At 45.2% G+C, this 22,563-nt stretch overlaps 1 protein-coding gene across 5 annotated transcripts in view; it reads right to left on the bottom strand.

The window, feature by feature from the left end:
- POC5 (POC5 centriolar protein) overlaps window positions 1–22,563 on the bottom strand; it is a 64,985-nt gene that overhangs the window by 26,308 nt on the left and 16,114 nt on the right. For 2 of the 5 annotated variants that reach the window (XM_088443685.1, XM_088443687.1), the window contains exons 4-6: window positions 19,595–19,708; window positions 16,721–16,929; window positions 13,735–13,911 (exon numbers count right to left, since the gene is read on the bottom strand). In XM_088443685.1, coding sequence (XP_088299811.1) covers window positions 13,735–13,911; window positions 16,721–16,929; window positions 19,595–19,708 — 500 coding nt within the window. The remainder of the gene's footprint in view (window positions 1–13,734; window positions 13,912–16,720; window positions 16,930–19,594; window positions 19,709–22,563) is intronic. The other 3 variants (XM_088443686.1, XM_088443688.1, XM_088443689.1) reach the window with 3 other exon arrangements.

The raw sequence follows: 22,563 nt of genomic DNA, 5'->3' as shown, positions 1-22,563 counted from the left end.
TATGGGGGAAAAAGGATGAATAGATTAACTCCAAAATTAGCCTGCATTTTCTCTGGAGTATGTTGCGGCTCTCAGGTCAGCTTTCCTGCCCCATAAGTGCACACAAAGTAGAGTAACTGGAACACAGGAAGGCCGGGGAGTCAGGTTAAGCTGCCCATCCACCAGGCGATTAAACCGTCGTTATCGTTCAATCGCTTGGCAATCGCCGCAAACCGTGCAGTTTAATGTCTAATACGACCGCTGGTCGTATGGGTCTCCAAAAGGGTGGCATAGGATTTATTAACATCATTTACTTAATAAGTTACAGTAGGAGAATAGAGCAAACATTAATAAAATAGGAGCATAACCTGAAAGAAAGGCAACAGCAGTATTCTCCCCCATGCTATCTTTCTTGAGCAGTCTCCCCAGCAGCCTCTGCTACAATTCATAATTTCATATAAAAAAAAAAATAGGTAAGTTGTAGAAAAGGCCTCAGATGCACGCAGTACGCAATAGCCCAGCAAAGTGTCCAGGTAAATGGGGCAGGGCTTTGGGGAGCTGATAACCCCACAGATAGTCAGGATGAAGTAAGCGAATATAGAGAGGTGTAGTGGAGGTGTTACATACTGTATCTACAGGAGTTCGGGAAATGGGCAGTAAGGTCACAAATAGACTTCGTTACAGAGCACAATTATAGTGCGATACCTTCTGTGGGTATATAGGTGGACCTACAATAAAGAGGCAGTGCCTTTAGGTCAGATTCCCAATTATAAAATAAAACAAACAAAGCAAAAGGAATAAGCTAAATAATAATACTAATAATAATAATTAAATATGTATTGATGAGAAACCAACAACACACGAACAGGAACAAAAGGTGGTGACATATATTATTATTAGTCTGATTAGTCTGGATCTCAGACACATAAAAATGACACATACTGGCTAAATCAAACAGCGTACTGTACATGACACTACCATAGATTTAAAAATACAGAAGAAACAAACAACTGTGACAGATGACGTTACTACAGCCATCAATATGCTACAGGAGACATGTTCTAACAATGAATCACTTTTCGGTCATTTAGTTTGAACATGAGGGACAATCAGCTTCTACTTCTTCAAACTAAAAAACAGAAAGGTACACGCAGAGGGAGTGAGTGATGATTACACACTCTTGTTCCAGTCTCCAACATAAGGGACATTTATATTTTATTGTAGTAATATTTTGATAAAATTATCTAGCAATATGGGCTACAAAATGATACAAACATTCATTCATAGAGATGTGTCCTCCATCTAGCCTCAATACGCCATGTGGCGGGAGCCAGCTGCCAGCTCCTGTGCCACTCAGCTTGCACCGAGAGTCTTTTCCGCCCGAAAAATGCGTCTTACAGCAATCTAATGAGACAATCCGCTGCATGAGACTTCACCATTTCATTTGCTATGTGACACGTTTATATCTGTGTGCTTCTGAGTCTGTATACAAAGCACAATGGGAAAAAGCCGCGGGCGCTGCATCACTGCGCTTTGTATACAGATATACAAGTGTTGCATATCAACTTAATCAGCGCAGTCTCATGTAGCCGTTTGTTGTATCTAATTGTAACAGCTGCATTTTCTGACGAAAAAGATGATGATTCGCGTGGGACATGGCAGGCTGAGGCCTGTTTAGCGCGACTGCAGCAATAGTGGATGAGGACACATCTGTATATTACAAACATTTTTCTTGAGTGCAGCCATTTGTGCTTTGCTAAAGGCAAAAAATGCCTTCTCCACCACGCCAAGTCTCTACACCAACACACAATAGGCCTCACTTATCAATACTGCACTTTGGTTGCAATGGTTAAATGCACGTTTTCCACCAAACACTTGCTTTCATTGTAGAACGTCAACTACATAGCTAAAAGAGAATTGCTGATTGGTTGCTGTGGTTAAGTGGAAATGTTGCCATCAAATAAGCGTGAAAAAGTCCAGACGTGGATGAAACGTGTTGCTATCCTATATTTTTCCTTTCCTGTGTCCAGTTTGCCGAGAAGTTTGTCTACATTAAATATCGGCGAAAGGAATTGAGAGACCTCCACTATAGCCGGCGGGTCTCTCAGTAGAAGTAAGCCACTTAGAGACCGAGGAAACGAACATCCAAAAATCTGACAGCTGCCGCAACGCTACCAATACCCATGGCCAGCAGATCTCCCAACTGATGTAAGCCGCCCAGGGACTGAGGGGACAAGCAGCTTGAAAGCTGACAGCTACCGCAGCGCTATTACTTCCTCTAGCTTAATGAGCACCTTACAGCTCCAGCTTGCTGCGCATACACCGAGTTCCGTAGCAGCCCGGTTCTCTACCATCCATGGCTTAATTCTGGAGAGCAGACAAATCAATTACATATATGGGACCTTTGACTAGTATACGGTCAAAATAATTCTGAAGGACAATTTAATCCTTTGAACATCGGACATAATTAAATACTACTCCTGCTTCCATATTTGATGTTTTTTTTATCTGGACACAGTATACAAATTACAGAAAGGATTTGTACTATTTTGTCAGACACAAATAACCATGACAGTTTAAAGTGTGCATTTATTGTATATTGCCATTTATTCTTGTATGTGTTATATGTTATGAAATAGAATTGATACATTGTATCTATTGTTTTGGCTAGTCTCTTGTTTATGCTGGGCATACACTGCCAGATAAAATGTCTGTCAGACGGACAGACATTTTATCTGGCCGGCTGCCAGCCGCAGATGTCCGCGGCATACACTGTGAGAGAAATCTCACAGTGTATTAGCCCGACATCTGCGCTCCGCCACCGGGGGAGGAGAAATTTCCCTGTTCCTTCCGTAGGAAGGAACACAGGAAATGTCTATCTGTCGGCTGCGCTGGGCATACACTGCCCGATGCGGCCGACAGTTTACCGGGTAATATCGCATCGGACAATCCAGCATGCCCGACCGAGCAATATTTAACCCTCGGTCGCCCCCCCCACGCTACAATTATCGCAGCGATCCGCCGATATCGGGCGGATCGTCCCGATAATTGTAGCGTGTATGGCCAGCATTAGAATGCAGCTATATACAGTAGCTGGAAAATTTAATAAATCTAGATTGTTCTTATGTATTGACTAAACTGTAACTGATCAGCGCAGTTTATTGGTTAGATATATTGTTTGTGGGGTTACCAATTCTCCCCTTTTTAAACTGCAGCAGGTATCCCATTTTTTTACCATAGGTGAGATTCTTGAGTAATGTGGTTTTCTTGCTAAAAAGGTAAAAAAACACCTTCTCTACACCAACACACAATAGGGCTCAATTAGTAATACTGCACTTTGGTTGCAATGGTTAAATGCACATTTTCTACCAATCAACCACTTGCTTTCATTGTATAATTTCCATTATATATCTAAAAGCGAATTGCTGATTGGTTGCTGTGGTTAAGTGGAAATGTTGCTATCAAATTTTGTGGGCAGTATTCAGTAGAATGCGGCCTATCAAGACACCAAAGAACTTGTACATTCTTGAATAATGTTAAAGCCAACAAAACTACATAATGGAATGAATAACTGGCAGTACAGAAAACAAAAAAAACATATCTTTTTAATGGGAACTGTTACAAAAAAGTCTGGCATACTAGGCCCTTGTCCGCAGAGAGCAGGGACTGTCCCATCAGTATTGCTAAATTACAGCACAGTGTTTTTGGGTGCACGTGATGTCAGCTTCTGGCCGAGGGGCTATTTAGCAGTCTAGACCTAACCCTGAGTTTTCAAACTTTTAGACTGTGCTGTGTTATAGGATCACTTCACACAAGCAACTAGTATGCCATACTTTACATTTTTTAAGTGTAGGAATTAATAATATACTCTCTATTTTACAGATATTTAATGTCAAACCCATGAGTCTGTTTATCTGAATGTTCTCCACACTGATCAGAACTGTACTCATCCAGAGACCGATCACAATGTGAGCACATTAATCATAAGTGGTATGTCAAGACAAAGATAAATGAGACACAGCAGAACACCATTAGTACAGCATGTTCTTTTAATTTTAAAGAATGTTCTACCTCATGTCAAAATAATTTGCTTTACATTAATACGTACAGTAGATATACACATTTTTGTGTACACACACTGCTATTACAGAAATCACTGCTACTGAAATCTCAGGAAAATGCCTCAAAAGCTTATGGGGCCCATACATCTAGCCTGTATCCGGGCAATTCCCTGTTCTGCTGACACTGGAGGAATTGGAAAGATCAAACATGCTGGATAATCTCGGTTCCCCGATTCCAACCCGAAAAACGGTCGCTGTGTTACAGCTGTGACAACCACTGACTAGGACGGCTGCCGTACACGGTTCCAGTTTTAAAGATTGAAAAGAGATTGAATCACACGGCAATTACATGACACACGGCACAAAACCGGTGTGTGAGAAAGGGACTGATCGTCTGGACAGAAAAAAGTAATTTTTTTTTTTTCATAACAAAACCGTTTTGTGTGAAAAGAGCCTCTCTCTCCCTGGCGGCGCCTAACCCTAACAGTCGGCATGTCGACATTCTAGTCGACACATTTTACCACATTGACATTCTAGTTTTGACATGGTAGCTATCAAACATGTGACTGGATACCTTCAACAGATGTGTGTCTATTGAGCTGTGTAGAAGAGCTATGGATACATGCACTCTCCAAGCCTTGACCGCTCATGGTTGAACAAGGCTTTTGGTAATGGGCTGTTTTTGGGAAAGTGATCCCCATTTCTTAACTGCTACATATAATAAGTAAGCTATAACCCATATATGATCAGTTTAAGGCCCTTTATTCTTACTTAGATGAAAAGATTAATACTGCTAATGATTCTTCATCAAGAAGATACCTCTCAGATTACAAGTAACTGGCTTGTTGCCAAATACGGGAAGTGGGTTTACATGTGACTTACCATGGGAATGTTATAAAACAAAATGTTACGCCAATAGTAATCTAGTCCCACAGAGGTTAAGGTGACAATAATAATATAGGCCCCCTTGAATTATTTTAGAGGCTATTAGTAGGCAGGATTCATGTTCCAAACACGATGACGGTGCCTTAACCCTTTATTTGGCATTGTTGCTCTAAAGCAACATGAATTTTGTGCTACATTTATGCAAGTGTTTAACTTTGCATGCTGTCTATGACAGCGATGCTCTCTAATTGCATGCTTTTGCACCAGTCAGAAGTTAAGTTAGTGTCTAATGGGGCGATGTATCATTATCAAGTAGTGAAAAGACTGGAGAAGTGGACAAGTTGTCCAATGCAGCCAATCACCTGGAAGCCACTTTTTTTTTTCCCCCTCACATGCCTGCATCACATATCTCACTGATCCGTCGGCTATCATTAGATCTTGCACGATAGTTCTTATGTCAAAATGTGCTGTTGAAGCCCCATATTGTGTCCTGGAGTGCCGGGGAGAGTACAAGGGAAACTGTTCACGATATCGCATCGTGAGCACATCGTTCCGTGTGTAGGGGCCTTAAGAAGCAGTTCAGGGCAGGGACAATTAGCACCAGTGAGCCTCTCTGTCCCCCACTTATGCCCCTGTGCACTGTCCCACTGCCCGGCAGGCCTGCAGCCTGCCCCCTGCAGCAGTCTCTCCCTCTGCAGCCCCGAAACACCTCCTGTGTGCTGTCCCTTACACCACCAGTGCTAGTGTACCATTTTGTTGCCCTTCTCCCCTGCAGGTGGCCCGGTTTGCTGCTCCCATCACTGGTGGTTAATAAATTATAAAAAAGCAATCAAATTTCATAGACCAAAAACCTTACGGTTTCACTTGTCCCATTAAGGCTTCTTAGACATAAACTGAAATTTCACAATATACTAAATTTCTGCCACTCAAACTAAAAAAAGCAATGAAATTTTGATCATTAAGGCTGACGCCTTAATGGATGTGTTCCTTGCGCAATACAGGCATTGCATGTCATCACACCCTGTGGTTAACTGCAGATTCAGCACTCTCAGAGTGAGATTGCTGTCACTCGCAAAATAGTGGAGCTGCTAATTCACAGAATTGTGTGCTCATTCCAATACACACAATTCATTGCTTTTTTAAGTTTGAGTGGCAGAAATTCAGTAGGTTTTGTGAAATTTCAGATTATGTCTAAGAAGCCTTAATGGGACATGTGAAACCGTAAGGTTTTTTGTCTATGGAATATTTTATCTATCTATGTACACTGATCAGCCATAACATTAAAACCAACTGTGCAAGTCCCCCTTAGGGAGTCAAAACAGCTCTGAGCCATGAAGGCATAGACTCCATAAGTCCTCTGAAGGTGTCCTGTGGTATCTGGCACCAAGATGTTACCAGCAGATCCATTAAGTACTATAAGTTGCAAGGTGGGGAGTCCGAGGCTCGGACTTGTTTTTCCAGCAAATCCCAAAGATGTTAGATCGGATTGAGATCTGTGGAATTTTGAGATCAAGTTGACACCTTGAACTCTGTCATGATCCTCAAGTCATTCCTGTACAATTTTTGCAGTGTGGCAGGGCGCATTATCCTGCTGAAAGAGGCCACTGCCATCAGGGAATACCGTTGCCATGAATGGATGCACGTGGATTACAACAATGTTTAGGTAGGTGGTTTGTGTCAAACAACATCCACATGAATGCCAGTACCCAAGGTTTTCCAGCAGAACATTGCCCAGAATATCACACTGCCCCTGCCAGCTTGAACGCAATTCATTAGACCAGGCCAGCTTCCATTGCTCCATAGTCCAGTTCTGATGACCACTGTAGGCGCTTTCGGCGTTGTACAGGGGTCAGCATGGGCACTCTGGCTGGCCTGCGGCTATGTGTATGTAAACTGTGTGTGCTGGATACATTTCTCTTATAGCCAGTATTAACTTTTTCAGCAATTCGTGCTACAGGAGCTCTTCTGTGAGATAGGACCAGATGGGTTAGTCATCGATTTCCATGTGCATCAATGAGCCTTGAGCACCCATGATCCTGTTACCGGTTCACTGGCAGGAACGCCGAGATAAGGGAGGAGTGGGTACTAATTACCCTCGGAGGGTCTCAGCTGTGGCCTGGGTCAGATGCCGCCCCCCCTCCCTCCTACCTGTCAGCAGCCCAGTGCACACTGCTTTGTGCTAGACTGCAGTGGGACCAGGGTGGTTCCGGTTGCTGTGCAGCAGCAGCAGTCCCCTCTCCTCTGCCTGTGCGGGGGGAGCGATCACACTGATCACGCACAGATTAAGGAGCTAAGAAGTATATGCATCTATTACTAGATTAATACATTACTAGAATCATTTACCAAAGTTAAGCCTAGTAGTATTTTTTTTTGTTAATTTTTGTTTTTAGACACATCTAGGGATTGCCCTAAGCTTCACGAGCTGCCCGCTCCCAAGATATGTGCACCCTTGCCCTATTTTTCAGCATGCAAAGTAGGTGGTCACTGACCTACCTTACGACAATGCAATTTGCTCTACAATATAATCTCATTTTCCAGGAATAAAGTAATGATAGATATTCAAATATTCAAAAACATCACTACTATAAAGGCAATAACTATAAAAAAATATGAGCTATGGTAAGAACTTGCCTTTGTTATCTCTATTTCTACGAAGTCCATAGGGTTCCACAGGATACCTTGGGGGTATAGGTGATGACATCAGGCATCGGGCACCATAGAGTTAAGTTTTCAGTCCTCCCAGGATGCACTAGGGTCCCCCTCCTATACCCCGCCCCCGAGCCAAGGCATCTCAGTTAGTTACCAAGCCATAGGCTGGAGGAGGAGAAGAAAGATCTGGACACACACAAGAATCACATTCTCACCAGAGGGAGACGGAAAAACCGGTGACCAGAGTAAAGCCCATCTGCAGCACAGGTGCGACAGGGCGGGAGTCCTGTGGAACCCTATGGACTTCGTAGAAATAGAGATAACAAAGGTAAGTTCTTACCATATCTCATATTTTCTACTTCAGGGTCCATAGGGTATCCACGGGATACCTTGGGGATGTCTCAAAGCAGTATCCTTTAAGGGTGGGGACGCTCCTGTGCTGAAAGGAGAATCCGCTGCCCAAAGGAAGCATCCTGAGAGGCGAAGGTGTCAAACCTGTAATACCTCACGAAGGTATGGACAGAGGACCACGTAGCAGCCTTGCAGATTTGGACTGCAGAGGCACCACGTCGAGCTGCCCACGAAGGACCCACAGACCTAGTGGAATGAGCCTTCACAGAAGGAGGAACCGGCAGACCTTCATGAAGATAAGCTTCAGAAATAGCCATACGGATCCAGGCTGCCAAAGTTTGCTTTGAAGCAGGCCAACCCTTTTTACGGAAGCCATAGAGGACAAACGAGGTGTCCGACTTCCTAAACGAAGAAGTGCGGTCAACATAAGTCCTTAAGGCCCACACAACATCCAAAGTGGCCTCACCCACTGAAAGGCCAGGTGAGTTAAAGGCCGGAACAACTATTTCCTCGTTAACATGAAACTGGGAAACAACTTTGGGAAGAAACTCAGGACGAGTGCGTAGCACTGCCCTGTTGCCATGAAAAATCAAGAAAGGGGGTCTACAAGAAAGAGCCCCTAAATCAGAAACACGTCTGGCCGAAGCTATGGCCAGAAGGAAAACAGTCTTAGCTGTTAGCCATTTAAGATCCACTGAGCCCAGTGGTTCAAACGGCGGTCCCTGGAGAGCCCTCAGGACCACAGCCAAATCCCAAGGCGGCACAGGTGGAACAAAGGGTGGCTGAATGCGTAGAACACCTTGCATAAAGGTGCGCACATCCGGGATTGTAGCAATCCTACGATGGAACCAGACAGACAGGGCCGAAACCTGCACCTTCAAAGAAGCAAGGCGAAGCCCATGGTCTAGTCCTGCTTGCAGGAAGGCGAGAATCCGAGACAGACGAAACTCCCGCGGTGCATAACCTCTCGGCCGACACCACTGGAAGAACGTATGCCACACGCGATGGTATATTCTCGCGGAAGACGGCTTCCGAGCTCGTAACATGGTACGCACTACAGAGCTGGAAAACCCCCTGGACCTTAACATGGCCGTCTCAACAGCCACGCCGTCAAAGACAGCCGAGTCAGGTCCGGGTGAAGACAAGGACCCAGTGACAGAAGGTCCGGACGTATCGGCAACCGCAGAGGACTGTCCACGGACAGACCCTGAATGTCTGAGAACCAGTGCCGTCTGGGCCATGCGGGAGCTATCAACAGGAGCGTCCCTCCTTCTTGTTTGAACTTCCGGATTACCCGTGGAAAAAGGGAAACCGGCGGAAAGAGGTAAGCAAACCGGGCCGTCCACCGGACGGACAGAGCATCCACCAGAGACGCCTCTTCGTCTCTTGTGCGAGACCCGTACACCGGCAACTTGTCGATCTCTGGAAGACCCCACCTGTCCACCAGCAGTTGAAAAACGTCCGGGTGCAGGGACCATTCTCCCGGATGAACGTCCTGGCGACTGAGGAAGTCCGCCTCCCAGTTTAGCACTCCCGGGATGAAGACAGCTGATATGGCCGGAAGATTGCGCTCCGCCCATACCAGGATCGAGACACCTCCACGAGAGCCACCCGACTTCGGGTTCCTCCTTGCCGGTTTATGTAGGCCACGGTGGTAGCATTGTCCGACTGGACCTGCACTGGGTGACCTTGGAGAACCCGACGTGCCTGCTGGAGAGCGTTGAACACCGCTCGGAGTTCCAAGATGTTTATTGGAAGCTCCGCTTCTGCCAGAGTCCACCTGCCCTGGAACAAGTGTGGACCCGAAACTGCTCCCCAGCCCCGAAGACTGGCGTCTGTCGTCAACAGGACCCAATTCGCCACCCAGAACGGACGACCCTTGTTGAGATGGGTCGTCTGTAATCACCAGGCAAGGGACAGGCGAACCTCCGGAGTGAGCACTATCGTCTGGGATTTTAGAGACTGAGGCAGTCCATTCCACTTGGACAGGATCAGGTGCTGCAGAGGTCTGGAGTGAAACTGGGCATATTCCACCATGTCGAATACCGACACCATGGAGCCAAGTAACCTCATCGCCGAGTGTAGAGACACCCGGCGGCTCTGCAGACAACTGCGCACCCTCGACTGTAAGGCAGAGATCTTTTCCCCCCGTCACAAAGATCCTTTGCTGTCCCGAGTCTAATAAGGCTCCGAGGTGCAGAATCCGCTGAGACGGGACCAGGGTGGACTTTGGCCAGTTTATTAACCAGCCGTGCCGTTGCAGTAGCGCAATGGTCAGGTCCAAGTGGCGCAGAAGGAGCTCCGGAGATCCTGCCACTGATAGAAGGTCATCCAAGTATGGCAACATGCGGACCCCCTGCAGCTGCAGGGAAGCCGCCATGACCGCCATCACCTTGGTGAAAACACGTGGTGCTGTCGCCAGGCCAAAAGGTAACGCCCGGAACTGGAAGTGGTCGCTGCGGATTGCAAACCTGAGGAACTGCTGATGGCGCAAAAGAATAGGGACATGCAGGTAAGCGTCCTGTATGTCCAATGACACCATGTAGTCCCCAGGTTTCAGCGCCAGAATGATGGACCGTAGGGTCTCCATCCGAAACTTCGGTACCCGCAAAGATTTGTTGAGAGCTTTGAGGTTGAGAATCGGACGAAACGACCCATTGGGTTTCTGCACCAAAAAGAGATTGGAATAGAAACCCTGGCCCCTCTGGGAGAATGGAACAGGCACTATAACTCCAGCCTGGAGCATAGTGTGCAAAACCTTCCGCAGCTCCGTGGCTTTGTTCCGGTCTGGTGGTAGACCCGTGGTGAAGAATCGAGCCGGGGGTCTGTGCCGGAAGGAGAGGGCATACCAGTGTGAGACCACCTCGAGAACCCAAGTGTCTGTCGTGGTGACCGACCAACACCGGGCGAACTGCAGCATGCGGCCTCCCACTTTGTCATCTGGCTTAGGGACCGGACGTCTGGTACTCCAGGCCTGCTTCCGGGGCTTGGCCGATTTTTTGGGGCCAGCCTGACGGGGAAAAGACTGTGCTTTAGGCCTACCCTGGGCCCTGTAAGCCCGAAAGGACGATGTACCTGAACCAGAAGGAACAGCAGCCGACGGGAGACATGCTGATTTAGCTGCCGCCAGCGTGGCTATAATCTTGTCCAGGTCCGGACCGAAGAGAACCTCTCCGTTAAAAGGCAATGCCTCCAAACCCTTTTTGGAATCAGCATCCGCCTTCCAGGATCGCAACCACAAAGTGCGACGAGCAGCCACCGCTGCCGAAGAAATTTGAGACGCCAGGGTACTAATATCTAAGGCCGCTTTGTTGATATAAGTTGCCTATCAACTCCGCCTGCTCAGCCGAGCAGTCGGGATCGAAGGACGCCTCCAACGTATCAGCCCAGCACTCCATAGCTCTGGCGACCCAGCAAATGGCCATAGCTGGCCGTGCTGCCCCCCCTGCAAGGGAATAGACGGACTTCAGGCAGATCTTTACCTTGCGGCCCGTAGCATCCTTAAGGGAGGACATGGATGGCATGGGTAACGTGGCACTACGGACAAGGCGTGTCACATGAGAATCCACCTGTGAAGGTGATTCCCACTTAGCAAAATAATTGTCCGCAAACGGATACGCCACTGCTAAACGCCTTTGAGGCTGATATCGTTTGCCTGGCTGTTTCCACGCTTCCTCTAGGTGGTCAACTAACTGTCCCGAAAGAGGAAACACTGTGGCATCTCCTTTAACCTCTTTGAAAAAGGCGTATTTGGACTTAGATACCGGAGGTTCCTCATCCTCAATAACTAAAGCAGTCCGGACTGCACGAATAAGGCCAGGTATATACTCCTTAGACTTAGCGTCCGACTCTTTAGGACGGGGAGGTTCCTGGTCAGAAAGATCCAGAATTTCCCCATCATCGGACGTCCCGTCGTCATCCTCATAAGGAGCGGACTGAGACGCCACCGCTTGTGGGGCCGCATCACAGACTCCCCCTGCAACACGTCTGACAACTGCTGTACAGAGCTTGTTAACGAATTAACACACGCAGGCTCATGAGAGACCAGAGGAGGGGAAATAGGGAGACCGTGGGGTACCATTAATTGTCTCGGGAAACCCTGCATGGGTGACGACACCACTGACTGCTGGGACAATCCCATCTGAGTGAATGGAGGCTGCGGAGCTAACTGGCCCACGAGGGTAGTAAGCGCCTTGGCGAAACAAGCCCAGGGCAGCTCCTGTACCGGTGCTGTGACCGTAATAGGTCGCGCCAATAAATAACACGGACGGCATAGCCCTTCCGCGCTACCCTCCCCCTACGCTATAGGTGCATTGCACGTAGCACACCGAAGCTGTACAGGGAAATCACTCTCAGACATAATAATAATATGTGAACCCTCTCAACAATACTTGTTCTTATAGTGAGAGACCACCCTGCAGCACCGCATCACGAGGGCTTTAGCAGAAAGACAGGGACAGTAATAAGGCTGACAGTAATAGAAGTAAAGTACAGGCAGCAGCGCTAGCACAGTCACATACAATGCAAAGAAAAATCAATTCCTGCACTATCAGCGCTGATTCTCAACTACCTAGACACAGAGTCCGGTAGGACACAGCGCTGCATACACAGACCTGACCACAGCGGAGGAGAGGTATGCGGGGGGACCAGACCACGATGCCTCTGATTCCAGGCTTCCAGCAGCGTTCACCATGCGGTTGTGAAGATGGCCGCCGAGGAGCTTAGAGGAGGCTGGCTGGGGGAGGAGCGCTGCCACAGGGCCAGTCGGCGTGTGCAGAGGGCTGTGTGCAGCGGGGGAGGCGCCGGCTGTGAGACAGGGAAGGCGCGCTCCCCTGGCATGCATTTAACCCCCGGGACGCCGCAGCGCTACCGCTCTGCTGCGGTCCGCTGTCCTAGGGGGGTAGTGGAAGCGCAGGTTATATACCTGGCTCCACGCTGCAGCCAGTCCCCAGGGAGCCCCCTGCCTGGGGACTCTGGACCATGTAACAGCGGGGACCCACCGCGGGACCCCGCTGCTTACCTTGCTGTCCCCCTTGATTCCGGCCATGGTCCTGAACATCTGGGGTCACCGCTAGCTGTGACCCCAGATGCCTACCAGCATCCCCGGATCAGTACCGGCGTTCTGGTACCGGCGGGGGTGTAGGGAAGACAGCATGGACGTCAGGACTGACTGTCCATGCTGTACTTCCAGATGTGCAGCCACAGCTGCTTGAAGAAAACTTCAGGGGCTCTTCTTAGCCCCCACTCCAACAGGTGCATCCGACTCCGGCCGGGCACCAAACTAAACTGAGATGCCTTGGCTCGGGGGCGGGGTATAGGAGGGGGACCCTAGTGCATCCTGGGAGGACTGAAAACTTAACTCTATGGTGCCAGATGCCTGACGTCATCACCTATACCCCCAAGGTATCCTGTGGATACCCTATGGACCCTGAAGTAGAAAATAATAGAATCATCAATGCCGGTTATTGCAGAGACTATCGCCAGATTATTAGAGCATATTGTGCATTTTAATACCAGTCTGGATGTGTCACAAACATATAAACTGAATTCATGGTATGCGACTATATGTGAACTGTATTTGCAATGATAAATAATTTATATGGCAAACAAACTAGTACATATGGCAGAGGTTCCCAAACGCAGTCCTCAAGGCATCCTCAGTCCAGGTTTTAAGGATATCCATGTTTGAACACAGGTGACTTAATTACCTCAGTCAATTTGATTTAACCACCTGTGCTCAACCATGGATATCTCTGAACAATTGGGGTGCCTTGAGGACAGAGTTAGGGAATGGTCGGAAACACATTACCTCGTCTTTCCTGTGTATGGAAGTCTCATAGGTCTGTAGTAAGCCCTGAAGGTTGTCTATCTGGTTGCTGAAATGAGTAATGTGCTCTGCATGCTTCTCACTTTGCTTTTTCATCTCCAACTTGTGCTTCTCAATTATTGTCAGTCTCCAATTGTTTAATTCAGCCAGCACATTTGTCTAAAGAAATGTATATAATTAAGTTATAAAAAGACTGAGGCAAATGTACACTGGAATTACAGCTTCAGTCAGAGAGGAGCAGGCTATTTAGAGCCAATAACCACGGTTGGATGATCATGCCCACTACTAGGTGGCAAGGGTGAGCTGACCATCAAGGACTGACATATACACACACTGCGATGGTGCTAATCACTTCATATTATAAATGTGCCAGTCTAAGGGGGACGCTGACAGCTATCATTAAAGATAGATTCATACAAGAAAATAAAACAATTCTCAAACAGATGTCATCAGCCCCCAGACCCCCCCATACCCCGCGCAAATATATCAAGACTCAGAGCTACTCCTGTGTGACGGGTGTTGGATCACGCAGTATGTCAAAATAAATAGTGACCCATGTGTACAAACTGTCTACAAAGGTTTAACTGAAGACGTAGCAAATTTGCTAAAGATACTACGGGGATCCATATTTCTACTAGTCAGGTGCATAAATATTGGGACATTGACAGAATTTTCATATTTTGGCCTCTATTCACCACCACAATGGCTTTGAAATTAAACAAACAAGATGTGCTGTAACTGCAGACTTTCAGATTTACTTTGAGGGTAATTACATCCAAATCAGGTGAACGGTGTAGGAATTACAACGGTTTCTATATGTGCCTCCCACTTTTTAAGGGGCCAAAAGTAATGGGACAAACTAAACAATCCTAAATCTAACTTTCACTTTTTAATACTTTGTTGCAAATCCTTTGCAGGCAATTACAGCCTGAAGTCTGGAACGCATAGACATCACCAGACGCTGGGTTTCATCCCTGGTGATGCTCTGCCAGGCCTCTACTACAAATGTCTTCAGTTCCTGCTTGTTCCTGGGGCATTTTCCCTTCAGTTTTGTCTTCATCAAGTGAAATGCATGGTCAATCGGATTCAGGTCAGGGGATTGACTTGGCCATTGCATAACATTCCACTTTTTAGCCTTAAAAAACTCTTTGGTTGCTTTTGCAGTATGCTTCGGATCATTGTCCATCTGCACTGTGAAGCGCCGTCCAATGAGTTCTGAAGCATTTGATCAAATATGAGTATATAATATTGCCCGAAACACTTCAGAATTCATTCTGCTGCTTTTGTCAGCAGTCACATCATCAATAAATACAAGGGAACCAGTTCCATTGGCAGCCATACATGCCCACGCCATGAAACTACCACCACCATGCTTCACTGATGAGGTGGTATGTTTTGGATCATGAGCAGTTCCTTTCCTTCTCCATACTCTTCTCTTCCCATCACTCTGGTACAAGTTGATCTTTGTCTCATCTGTCCATAGGATGTTGTTCCAGAACTGTAATGGTCTTTTTAGATGTTGTTTGGCAAACTCTAAATCTGTTCTTCTTGTTTTTGTGGTTCACCAATGGTTTACATCTTGTGGTGAACCCTCTATATTCACTCTTGTGAAGTCTTCTCTTGATTGTTGATTTTGACACATATACACCTACCTCCTGGAGAGTATTCTTGATTTGGCCAACTGTTGTGAAGGGGTTTTTCTTCACCAGGGAAATAATTCTTCTGTCATCCACCACAGTTGTTTTCCGTGGTCTTCCGGGTCTTTTGGTGTTGCTGAGCTCTCCGGAGCGTTCTTTCTTTTTAAGAATGTTCCAAACAGTTGATTTGGCCACACCTAATGTTTTTGCCATCTCTCTGATGGGTTTGTTTTGATTTTTCAGTCTAATGATGGCTTGCTTCACTGATAGTGACAGCTCTTTGGATCTCATATTGAGAGTCGGCAGCAACTGTTTCCAAATGCAAATGTCACACCTAGAATCAACTCCAGACCTTTTACCTGCTTAATTGATAATGTAATAACGAGGGACTAGCCCACACCTGTCCATGAAATAGCTTTTGAGTTGATAGTCCCATTACTTTTGGCCCCTTAAAAAGTGGGAGGCACATATAGAAACCGTTGTAATTCCTACACCGTTCCCCTGATTTGGATGTAATTACCCTCAAATTAAAGCACATCTTGTTTGTTTAATTTCAAAGCCATTGTGGTGGTGAATAGAGGCCAAAATATGAAATTCTGTCAATGTCCCAATATTTATGCACCTGACTGTATATCACAACAAGGTACCCAAGTCCAACTTTAACCCTAACACCGCACAATTACAACTGTGCACAGACTGTGTATGGCTGACCATTGTGAACCACTTCAGAGGAATTGAGGCCATTATACACAACTAAATGACTAGATAAAAATGGCACCACTCGGGTCAAGGTTAGTGTAATGTAACGCAGATTAACCAAAACATTACTCGAACATAAACAATGTAGTTTGTTGCTATCTTGGGATGTATTATACAGATTGTATTATTTTACACTATTCATGCTTAACTGAATTTCTGTCATGTGTACAAAACTTTATTTACTCTTAGCCAAACTGTGTATCGGTTATGAAACCTCCTCTCTTAGTCTTTCTACCATCTGTTTTGATAATTTTTTTACACAAAAAGGTTTTCGGGAATGTAAAGGAAAAAGCGTTATTGAAACTTAGGCAATCTTCCTCCTCATTAATCATTTGTTTACGCAAACAATATACAAAATAAATAGGACCCTGTACAGCTCATCAGCTGCTAACCCCTCTCAGTACTGTACCCGAAAAGCAGACTGATAAACAAGACAAATGAAGACTGTAGGAGACCAGTAGTAATACGCAATGAGTTCTGCCAAATGGAAGTAAACTTTACACTATACTGTTTATAAACAAAATCATAATGAAATAAATTCAACTAAAACTAATTCCGTATTTGACACCTACCTTCAGGTTACTGCTCCATAGATCAAGTACGCCCTCAACCTGCTGCATGTTTTCAGGAGGGACAGGCAGCTCTGTGACTCTGATCTGTTCCATCTGAGATCTAGAAGAGGCCGAGGAGGACGAGCCATGGAGGGACAGCTCTGAGGAATGAACAGGAGAGAAAGCCTCCATGCCCGATGCAAATGGTGACCTATCAAATGCTTGTTCTTCTGAAATAAAAGGCGCAAATCAAGACAACTTTCCAAAGAAGCTCCAAATTACTTTATATATTACTTCGTATTCACTTGTACTTTAATGACCACACACGTTTCTCCTTTTAAATATTTCTCTGCAACATGAGAAGCACAAAGATTTGTAAACACTTTTATGAGTGGCAAATATAATTATTCTGTGTTGGGAGCAGCAATCGGATAAAGTAGCGGGACCAACCTAAACTAAAGTAATTAATATCCATTTTTATTTTTAATATTTGTGAAAAGATTTTTCAGTGGAAAATGCCAACATTAAAATGATCAAGATGATCTACCGTGTATGGAAGACGTAAGAATCATTGAGTCGTTTCAAATAAAAATGTTTAGAAAATATTCTTCATTCCTTCTTCTTCATGAAAACAGTTTTTGATAATAAAACATTTTACAGCAAAGGGCTGATTGAAAACTAATGAGACATGGCAACTCTAAACTGGTTATTGTAAAGCTCATACATCGCGATGTGTCTGTCTGAACCTAAACTTGGAAAATGCGGAAATGACACTCATGAAATGTTACGGCAAGCTTACGGTGGAGAAACAATTAGCCATGCTGCAGTATTTCTGTGGTGGAAGCACTTCAAAGAGGGTAATATGCGAGTGACTGACGAAGTGCGTTCTGGGAGACCATCCACCGCGGTTACAGAGGTCATCATTGCCAAAGCTGTGGAGATGTTGCAATATGACAGAAGGTTAATTTTATGCAAAACTTTCTGCTTCACTTGGCATCTCATTCTAATGGGTTCAGCATATTGTGACAAAAGAACTAAAAATGCATCATGTGTGCCAGGTGTGTACCCAGAAATCTCACAGAAGAGCAGATGCGAAGACGAGTTGAATCGTGCAAGAACACCGTTCGAATGTCGGAGAGGATACCAGATTTCCTGACATCGATTGTGACGTGTGACGAATCATGGATTTGTCATTATGATCGGGAATCCAAACAACAGTCCAGTGTATGGAAAGACACGAATTTGCCTACGCCCAAAAAATTCTGTGTGATTCCTTCGGCATGTAAAGTCATGGTTCTGCTGTTCTTTGATGTGCACGGTATGAGCCTACAGCACTGGGTTCCCCGTGGACAGACAATTAATGGTGACTACTATGCAAACATCCTGAAAACCCATTTGCGTGGAGCCATGAGGAAGAAAAGATCACATTTTCTGAAGAAACAGTGGGCCTGATTCAGACCCGCTCGCAAGCGGGTCGATGTTGGCCAAGTGCGCATGCGCACTATGGAGGCGGCTCCGTCGTGCGCATGCACGAGACCCAAATAACGACGGCCAAGCAGTCGTTATGGGTCTCGCACCAAAGGGGGCGTGCTGTCGATGGTGATTGACAGCACGCCCCCTTTAGTGGGCGTGCCGGGGGCGTGGCTGCCCAGACGGAGGCGTTCCCATGGAAACGCCTACCATCTGGGGCCGGCCCCACTGACATCACTAGTGATGTCAGTGGGAGTGCTTTTGGCTCTGATAGAGCCAAAAGCACTCCAGGGCTTGCGGCAGACGAGACCCTACCACAAGGGTCTCGTCGCAAGCCGGATGGTCGCAATGGTCTTGACCATCGCGACCATCATTTTGGCCGCTCGCTATAGCTGTGGGTGGTCACCCACAGCTATGCGAGCGGCCAGGAGGCCGCTCTTAAATTCAGAGGGACGGCCCTGATTCAGAGCGAGCGCTCTGTCAGAGCGTCCGGCTCTGAATCAGGGCCAGTGTTTTTTGCTACAAGACAATGCCCGACCACATGTTGCTGCTGTTGCATTGGCAGCACTGACTGAAATGAATGGGACAGCACTGGAACACCCTCCATATAGCCCGGACTTAGCACCCTGTGAACTGGGTACTCCCAACCCTGAAAAAAAAAAACTGCACGGAAAGAAGTTCTCAACAGATGATGGTGAAAAATGCCACAGCTGCAACTCTAAAAGTGATGTCACAAAACAGTCTACTGCACGGCTTTGAATCATTGTTGAAACGCTGCAAAAAAATATATTGAATGATAAGGACGCTACTTTGAAAAAGAAAAATGTTCAGATCCTGTGGAGTCATCGGATTCTGAATGAAAAAAATCAGTCTGATTACTTTTCAAATCAGCCCTCATACAGGTATAGGATATATTTTTAGACAAGGGGAAATTAATACCAGCATCTCAATGTGATGTTTCAATAACCAGTGTAAACCCCCAGGGATAAAAAGTTATACACATTTTTAAAATTACTTCTTAACAAAAAAATCAAAAAACAAAAAGCACCATATAAAATGAGGGTTACCTTTTTTGTGAAGAAAACGGAGTAGATTTATTGGAGCAAAATATTTTTTGTTTCAATTTGACATTTATATCATATTTTGAAAGTAAAACAAATATTAATCAATTTAGTAAAGACTCCTATAGTAATAGTATAACAGCGCTACACACATCTGTCTAGTCACAACTGTGAGTGAGTATAGGAATTCCTACCAAGCTCTGATTGATATATTTGTTCCTTTTGAGAGAATACACACTTACATTAAAAGTAACATTAATCTGCTCTAATAAAACAATTGTAAGGTTCTCAATTTCGCAATAGTTGTCCTTTAACCATTTCACGGAGTGGTCTGAAGGACTAAAAGCAGTGGATTTCATGTTACCTCTCTGATCGCCTAAGACGGATGGACGAGGGTTACATGCGTCAGAAATACCTCTACGAAGTTCAGCTTCTGAACGGTTAGGAATTTCTTCTCTTGATGTAGTATGGCTTCTTTCTATAAATAAATATTAAATGAATGCATTAAGATTAACCATGATTGAAGTCTCATATAGTAAAAAAAAAAGTACAAAACCATCCTAGGAGAAAAACTATGTACTGTTCATATTTTACATATATATTGTTTCCAGCCACCATCACAAATACAAAAGTATTAAAAATATTATGGAAAATAATTATTCAAGTATTTATTTAGGCACAACAGGCTCCCTCCCTGCTCTGCAAAACACCTATCTGTAATTGGAACACTAACTTCTCCCTAAAACCAGCATGACAAACTCAAATTTTACAGATGGTGAGAGTCTGATTAGTTCTATGGAGAGCACACACTCCACTGCATATAGAAGGTTTGATAAGCTTATTGATCACTTCTATTTCCTCTGACGAAGGTACAGTGAGAGTAATGAAACGCGTTAGTTTTGACATTGCCGACTGTCAATTTACTTGGATCAATTGGGACCTCACCCTGAGCTATTGTTAATTTTTTTTCTGGGAGATCTTAAAGGGGTTTCCACCAAGGTTTCTTCTATGTGGCAGTCTTCTGACCAGACCATCATGTCGGTCATCCCACAATCGGACAGTGGCCATACTAAACCTTGTTAATGCTGAATGCTCCAAGTGTAAGTATTGGATCTGTTCACGGATATTTGGATTTAAGGGGTCTATTTACTAAGCAGTGTTTGGAGACAGAGTGAAAAGTGATAAGGTGCCAGCCAATCATCTCCCAACTGTCATTTTTCAAACACAGCCTGTGAGATGGCAGTTGGGAGCGGATTGGCTGGCACCTTATCACTTTTCACTCTGTCTCCTAACACTGTTTAGTAAATAGACCCCTAAGTGAGTTACAGCTCGCAATACTATGTGCACTACATGTTATATATTTCAATAGGAGTTGATTATTTTCACGTATATATGTAATAAATGAGTTTTATTCAATGATCCACATTGTATTTTTTAAATGAATAAATGGACAGATTGTGTAAATAGGGGAGTCTATTTATATAGCAATGGCTCCACTTATTACTTCTATTTTTATTGACTGAAATGGTCTTTAGCCATCTTCAGTTTTATAATAACTAATTGCCCACCAGCAAAATAAACCACATGTGATCCCAAATACTAGTTTGCCATTGCTTTCATAGGACTCCATCCTCATTAGTTAATTTAGAATGCTGATGTTATGTCTATAGAAGAGGCAGAATACTTTCCAAAATAAAACAAACAATGACTAGACAGCAAAGTAAAATAAGCAACTGAAAAAGGAATCAGATTATTATAAAGAACTAGAACAGGAAGCGGAGGATTACATGTCTGCGATTTACAAAGGTCATTGATAAGAACTGGTGTACAGTATTTTAGCCTTCAGCTCCACAATTTTAGAATATAAATAGCTGAGAAACTGGCAATGTTGCTTTAATCCTCCTAATCCATATGGTGAAGGTCGGTGGTGCTGACCAAAGAACGGTTTTCTCTTGTCCGATCTCAACTGCAGTGGGCTCTGTTATTTGATTTGAGATAGAATTTATGTCGCTGTCTGCAATAGTATGTGCTCATCCTGGCGGATTTATTATTACCACACTGATAAATATACAGAATATTTACAAGTATACTTATTGGTGTGATAACATAAATTGGTCGGGATGAGCACATAAGAATCACCTCTGGCACCCCACAATGATGTGTTGACTCAAATCAAATAAGAGTACTTCATCATTGAGTTAGAGGAGTCCTCATACAGTACATCTAGCCTCAATACGCCATGCGGTGCGAGTGAGCCTCCAGGTCCTGTGTGGCTCAGCTTGCATCAAGCATCTTTGCATCCAAATATGTGCCTTAGTCACAATCAGATGTGACAAATCGCTTCATGAGACGGCACTGATTTATTTGCTATGCGACACTTGTATATCCAAGTGCGTCTGAGTCTGTATAAGAAGCACAATGGGACTAGGCATGAAACGGAAAAAAAAAAAAAAACAGCGGCCGCTGCATAGTAGCACTTTGTTTACAGATTTACACTCAGCCGCGCACAGATTTACACTCAGCCGCGCACAGATTTACACTCAGCCGCGCACAGATTTACACTCAGCCGCGCACAGATTTACACTCAGCCGCGCACAGATTTACACTCAGCCGCGCACAGATTTACACTCAGCCGCACACAGATTTACAAGTGTTGCATATCAAATTGATCAGTGCAGTCTCATGAAGTGACCTGTCGCGACCAAGAATCAATTTTGGGGCAAAAAACATGCAAAAAAGACATTCAGCACAAGCTGATGCACACTGCACCTGACGTGCTGACAAGGCCTGTTTGGATCGGTTACAGCAATAGTCTATGAGGATACATCTGTACAGAGAGGCCTGATTCAGAGCTGGACACAGTTACAACTGCGATTGCAATTTTTTTTTGTGATCGCAGTGGCGGTAATATGGGAATGCTAGGTTCAGCATTCCTCTTGTGCACTAGCATGAGCCGAAGGACCCATTTCCACTGCTCGTGGACAGTGTAACTGTGTGCCTATGCTACTGAACACTCCACCATCACATCCAAAAGCCTATGGCTGGCGCAGGGTCTCCTTCTGAACTCCGGCTAAACATGGTCTCTGTGGTTGCGGTACTGTGTTTGGGAATGCAGTTACAACCTTTTTTTTGCGTTCACTTCAGGTCACCTCCGAGAACACCATCCAGGAACACTTATGGTTTTACTTCGCAGGTTCTGAAGCCAGCACCTTCATACACAACAGCAGACTCCATGGACAATCAGAAGAACGCATGTGTCGTAGGTTTTTTATTAGGACTTTTTGTGGATGCGCAGTAGCAAATAATCGGTCACCTGCGCAATCAGCAGCATTG

Source organism: Taudactylus pleione, unplaced genomic scaffold (genome assembly GCF_031769625.1).
Source record: "Taudactylus pleione unplaced genomic scaffold, aTauple2 ptg000333l, whole genome shotgun sequence".
NCBI classification, from domain to species: Eukaryota; Metazoa; Chordata; class Amphibia; order Anura; family Myobatrachidae; genus Taudactylus; species Taudactylus pleione.
This window is presented reverse-complemented; position numbering and strand designations above follow the sequence as displayed.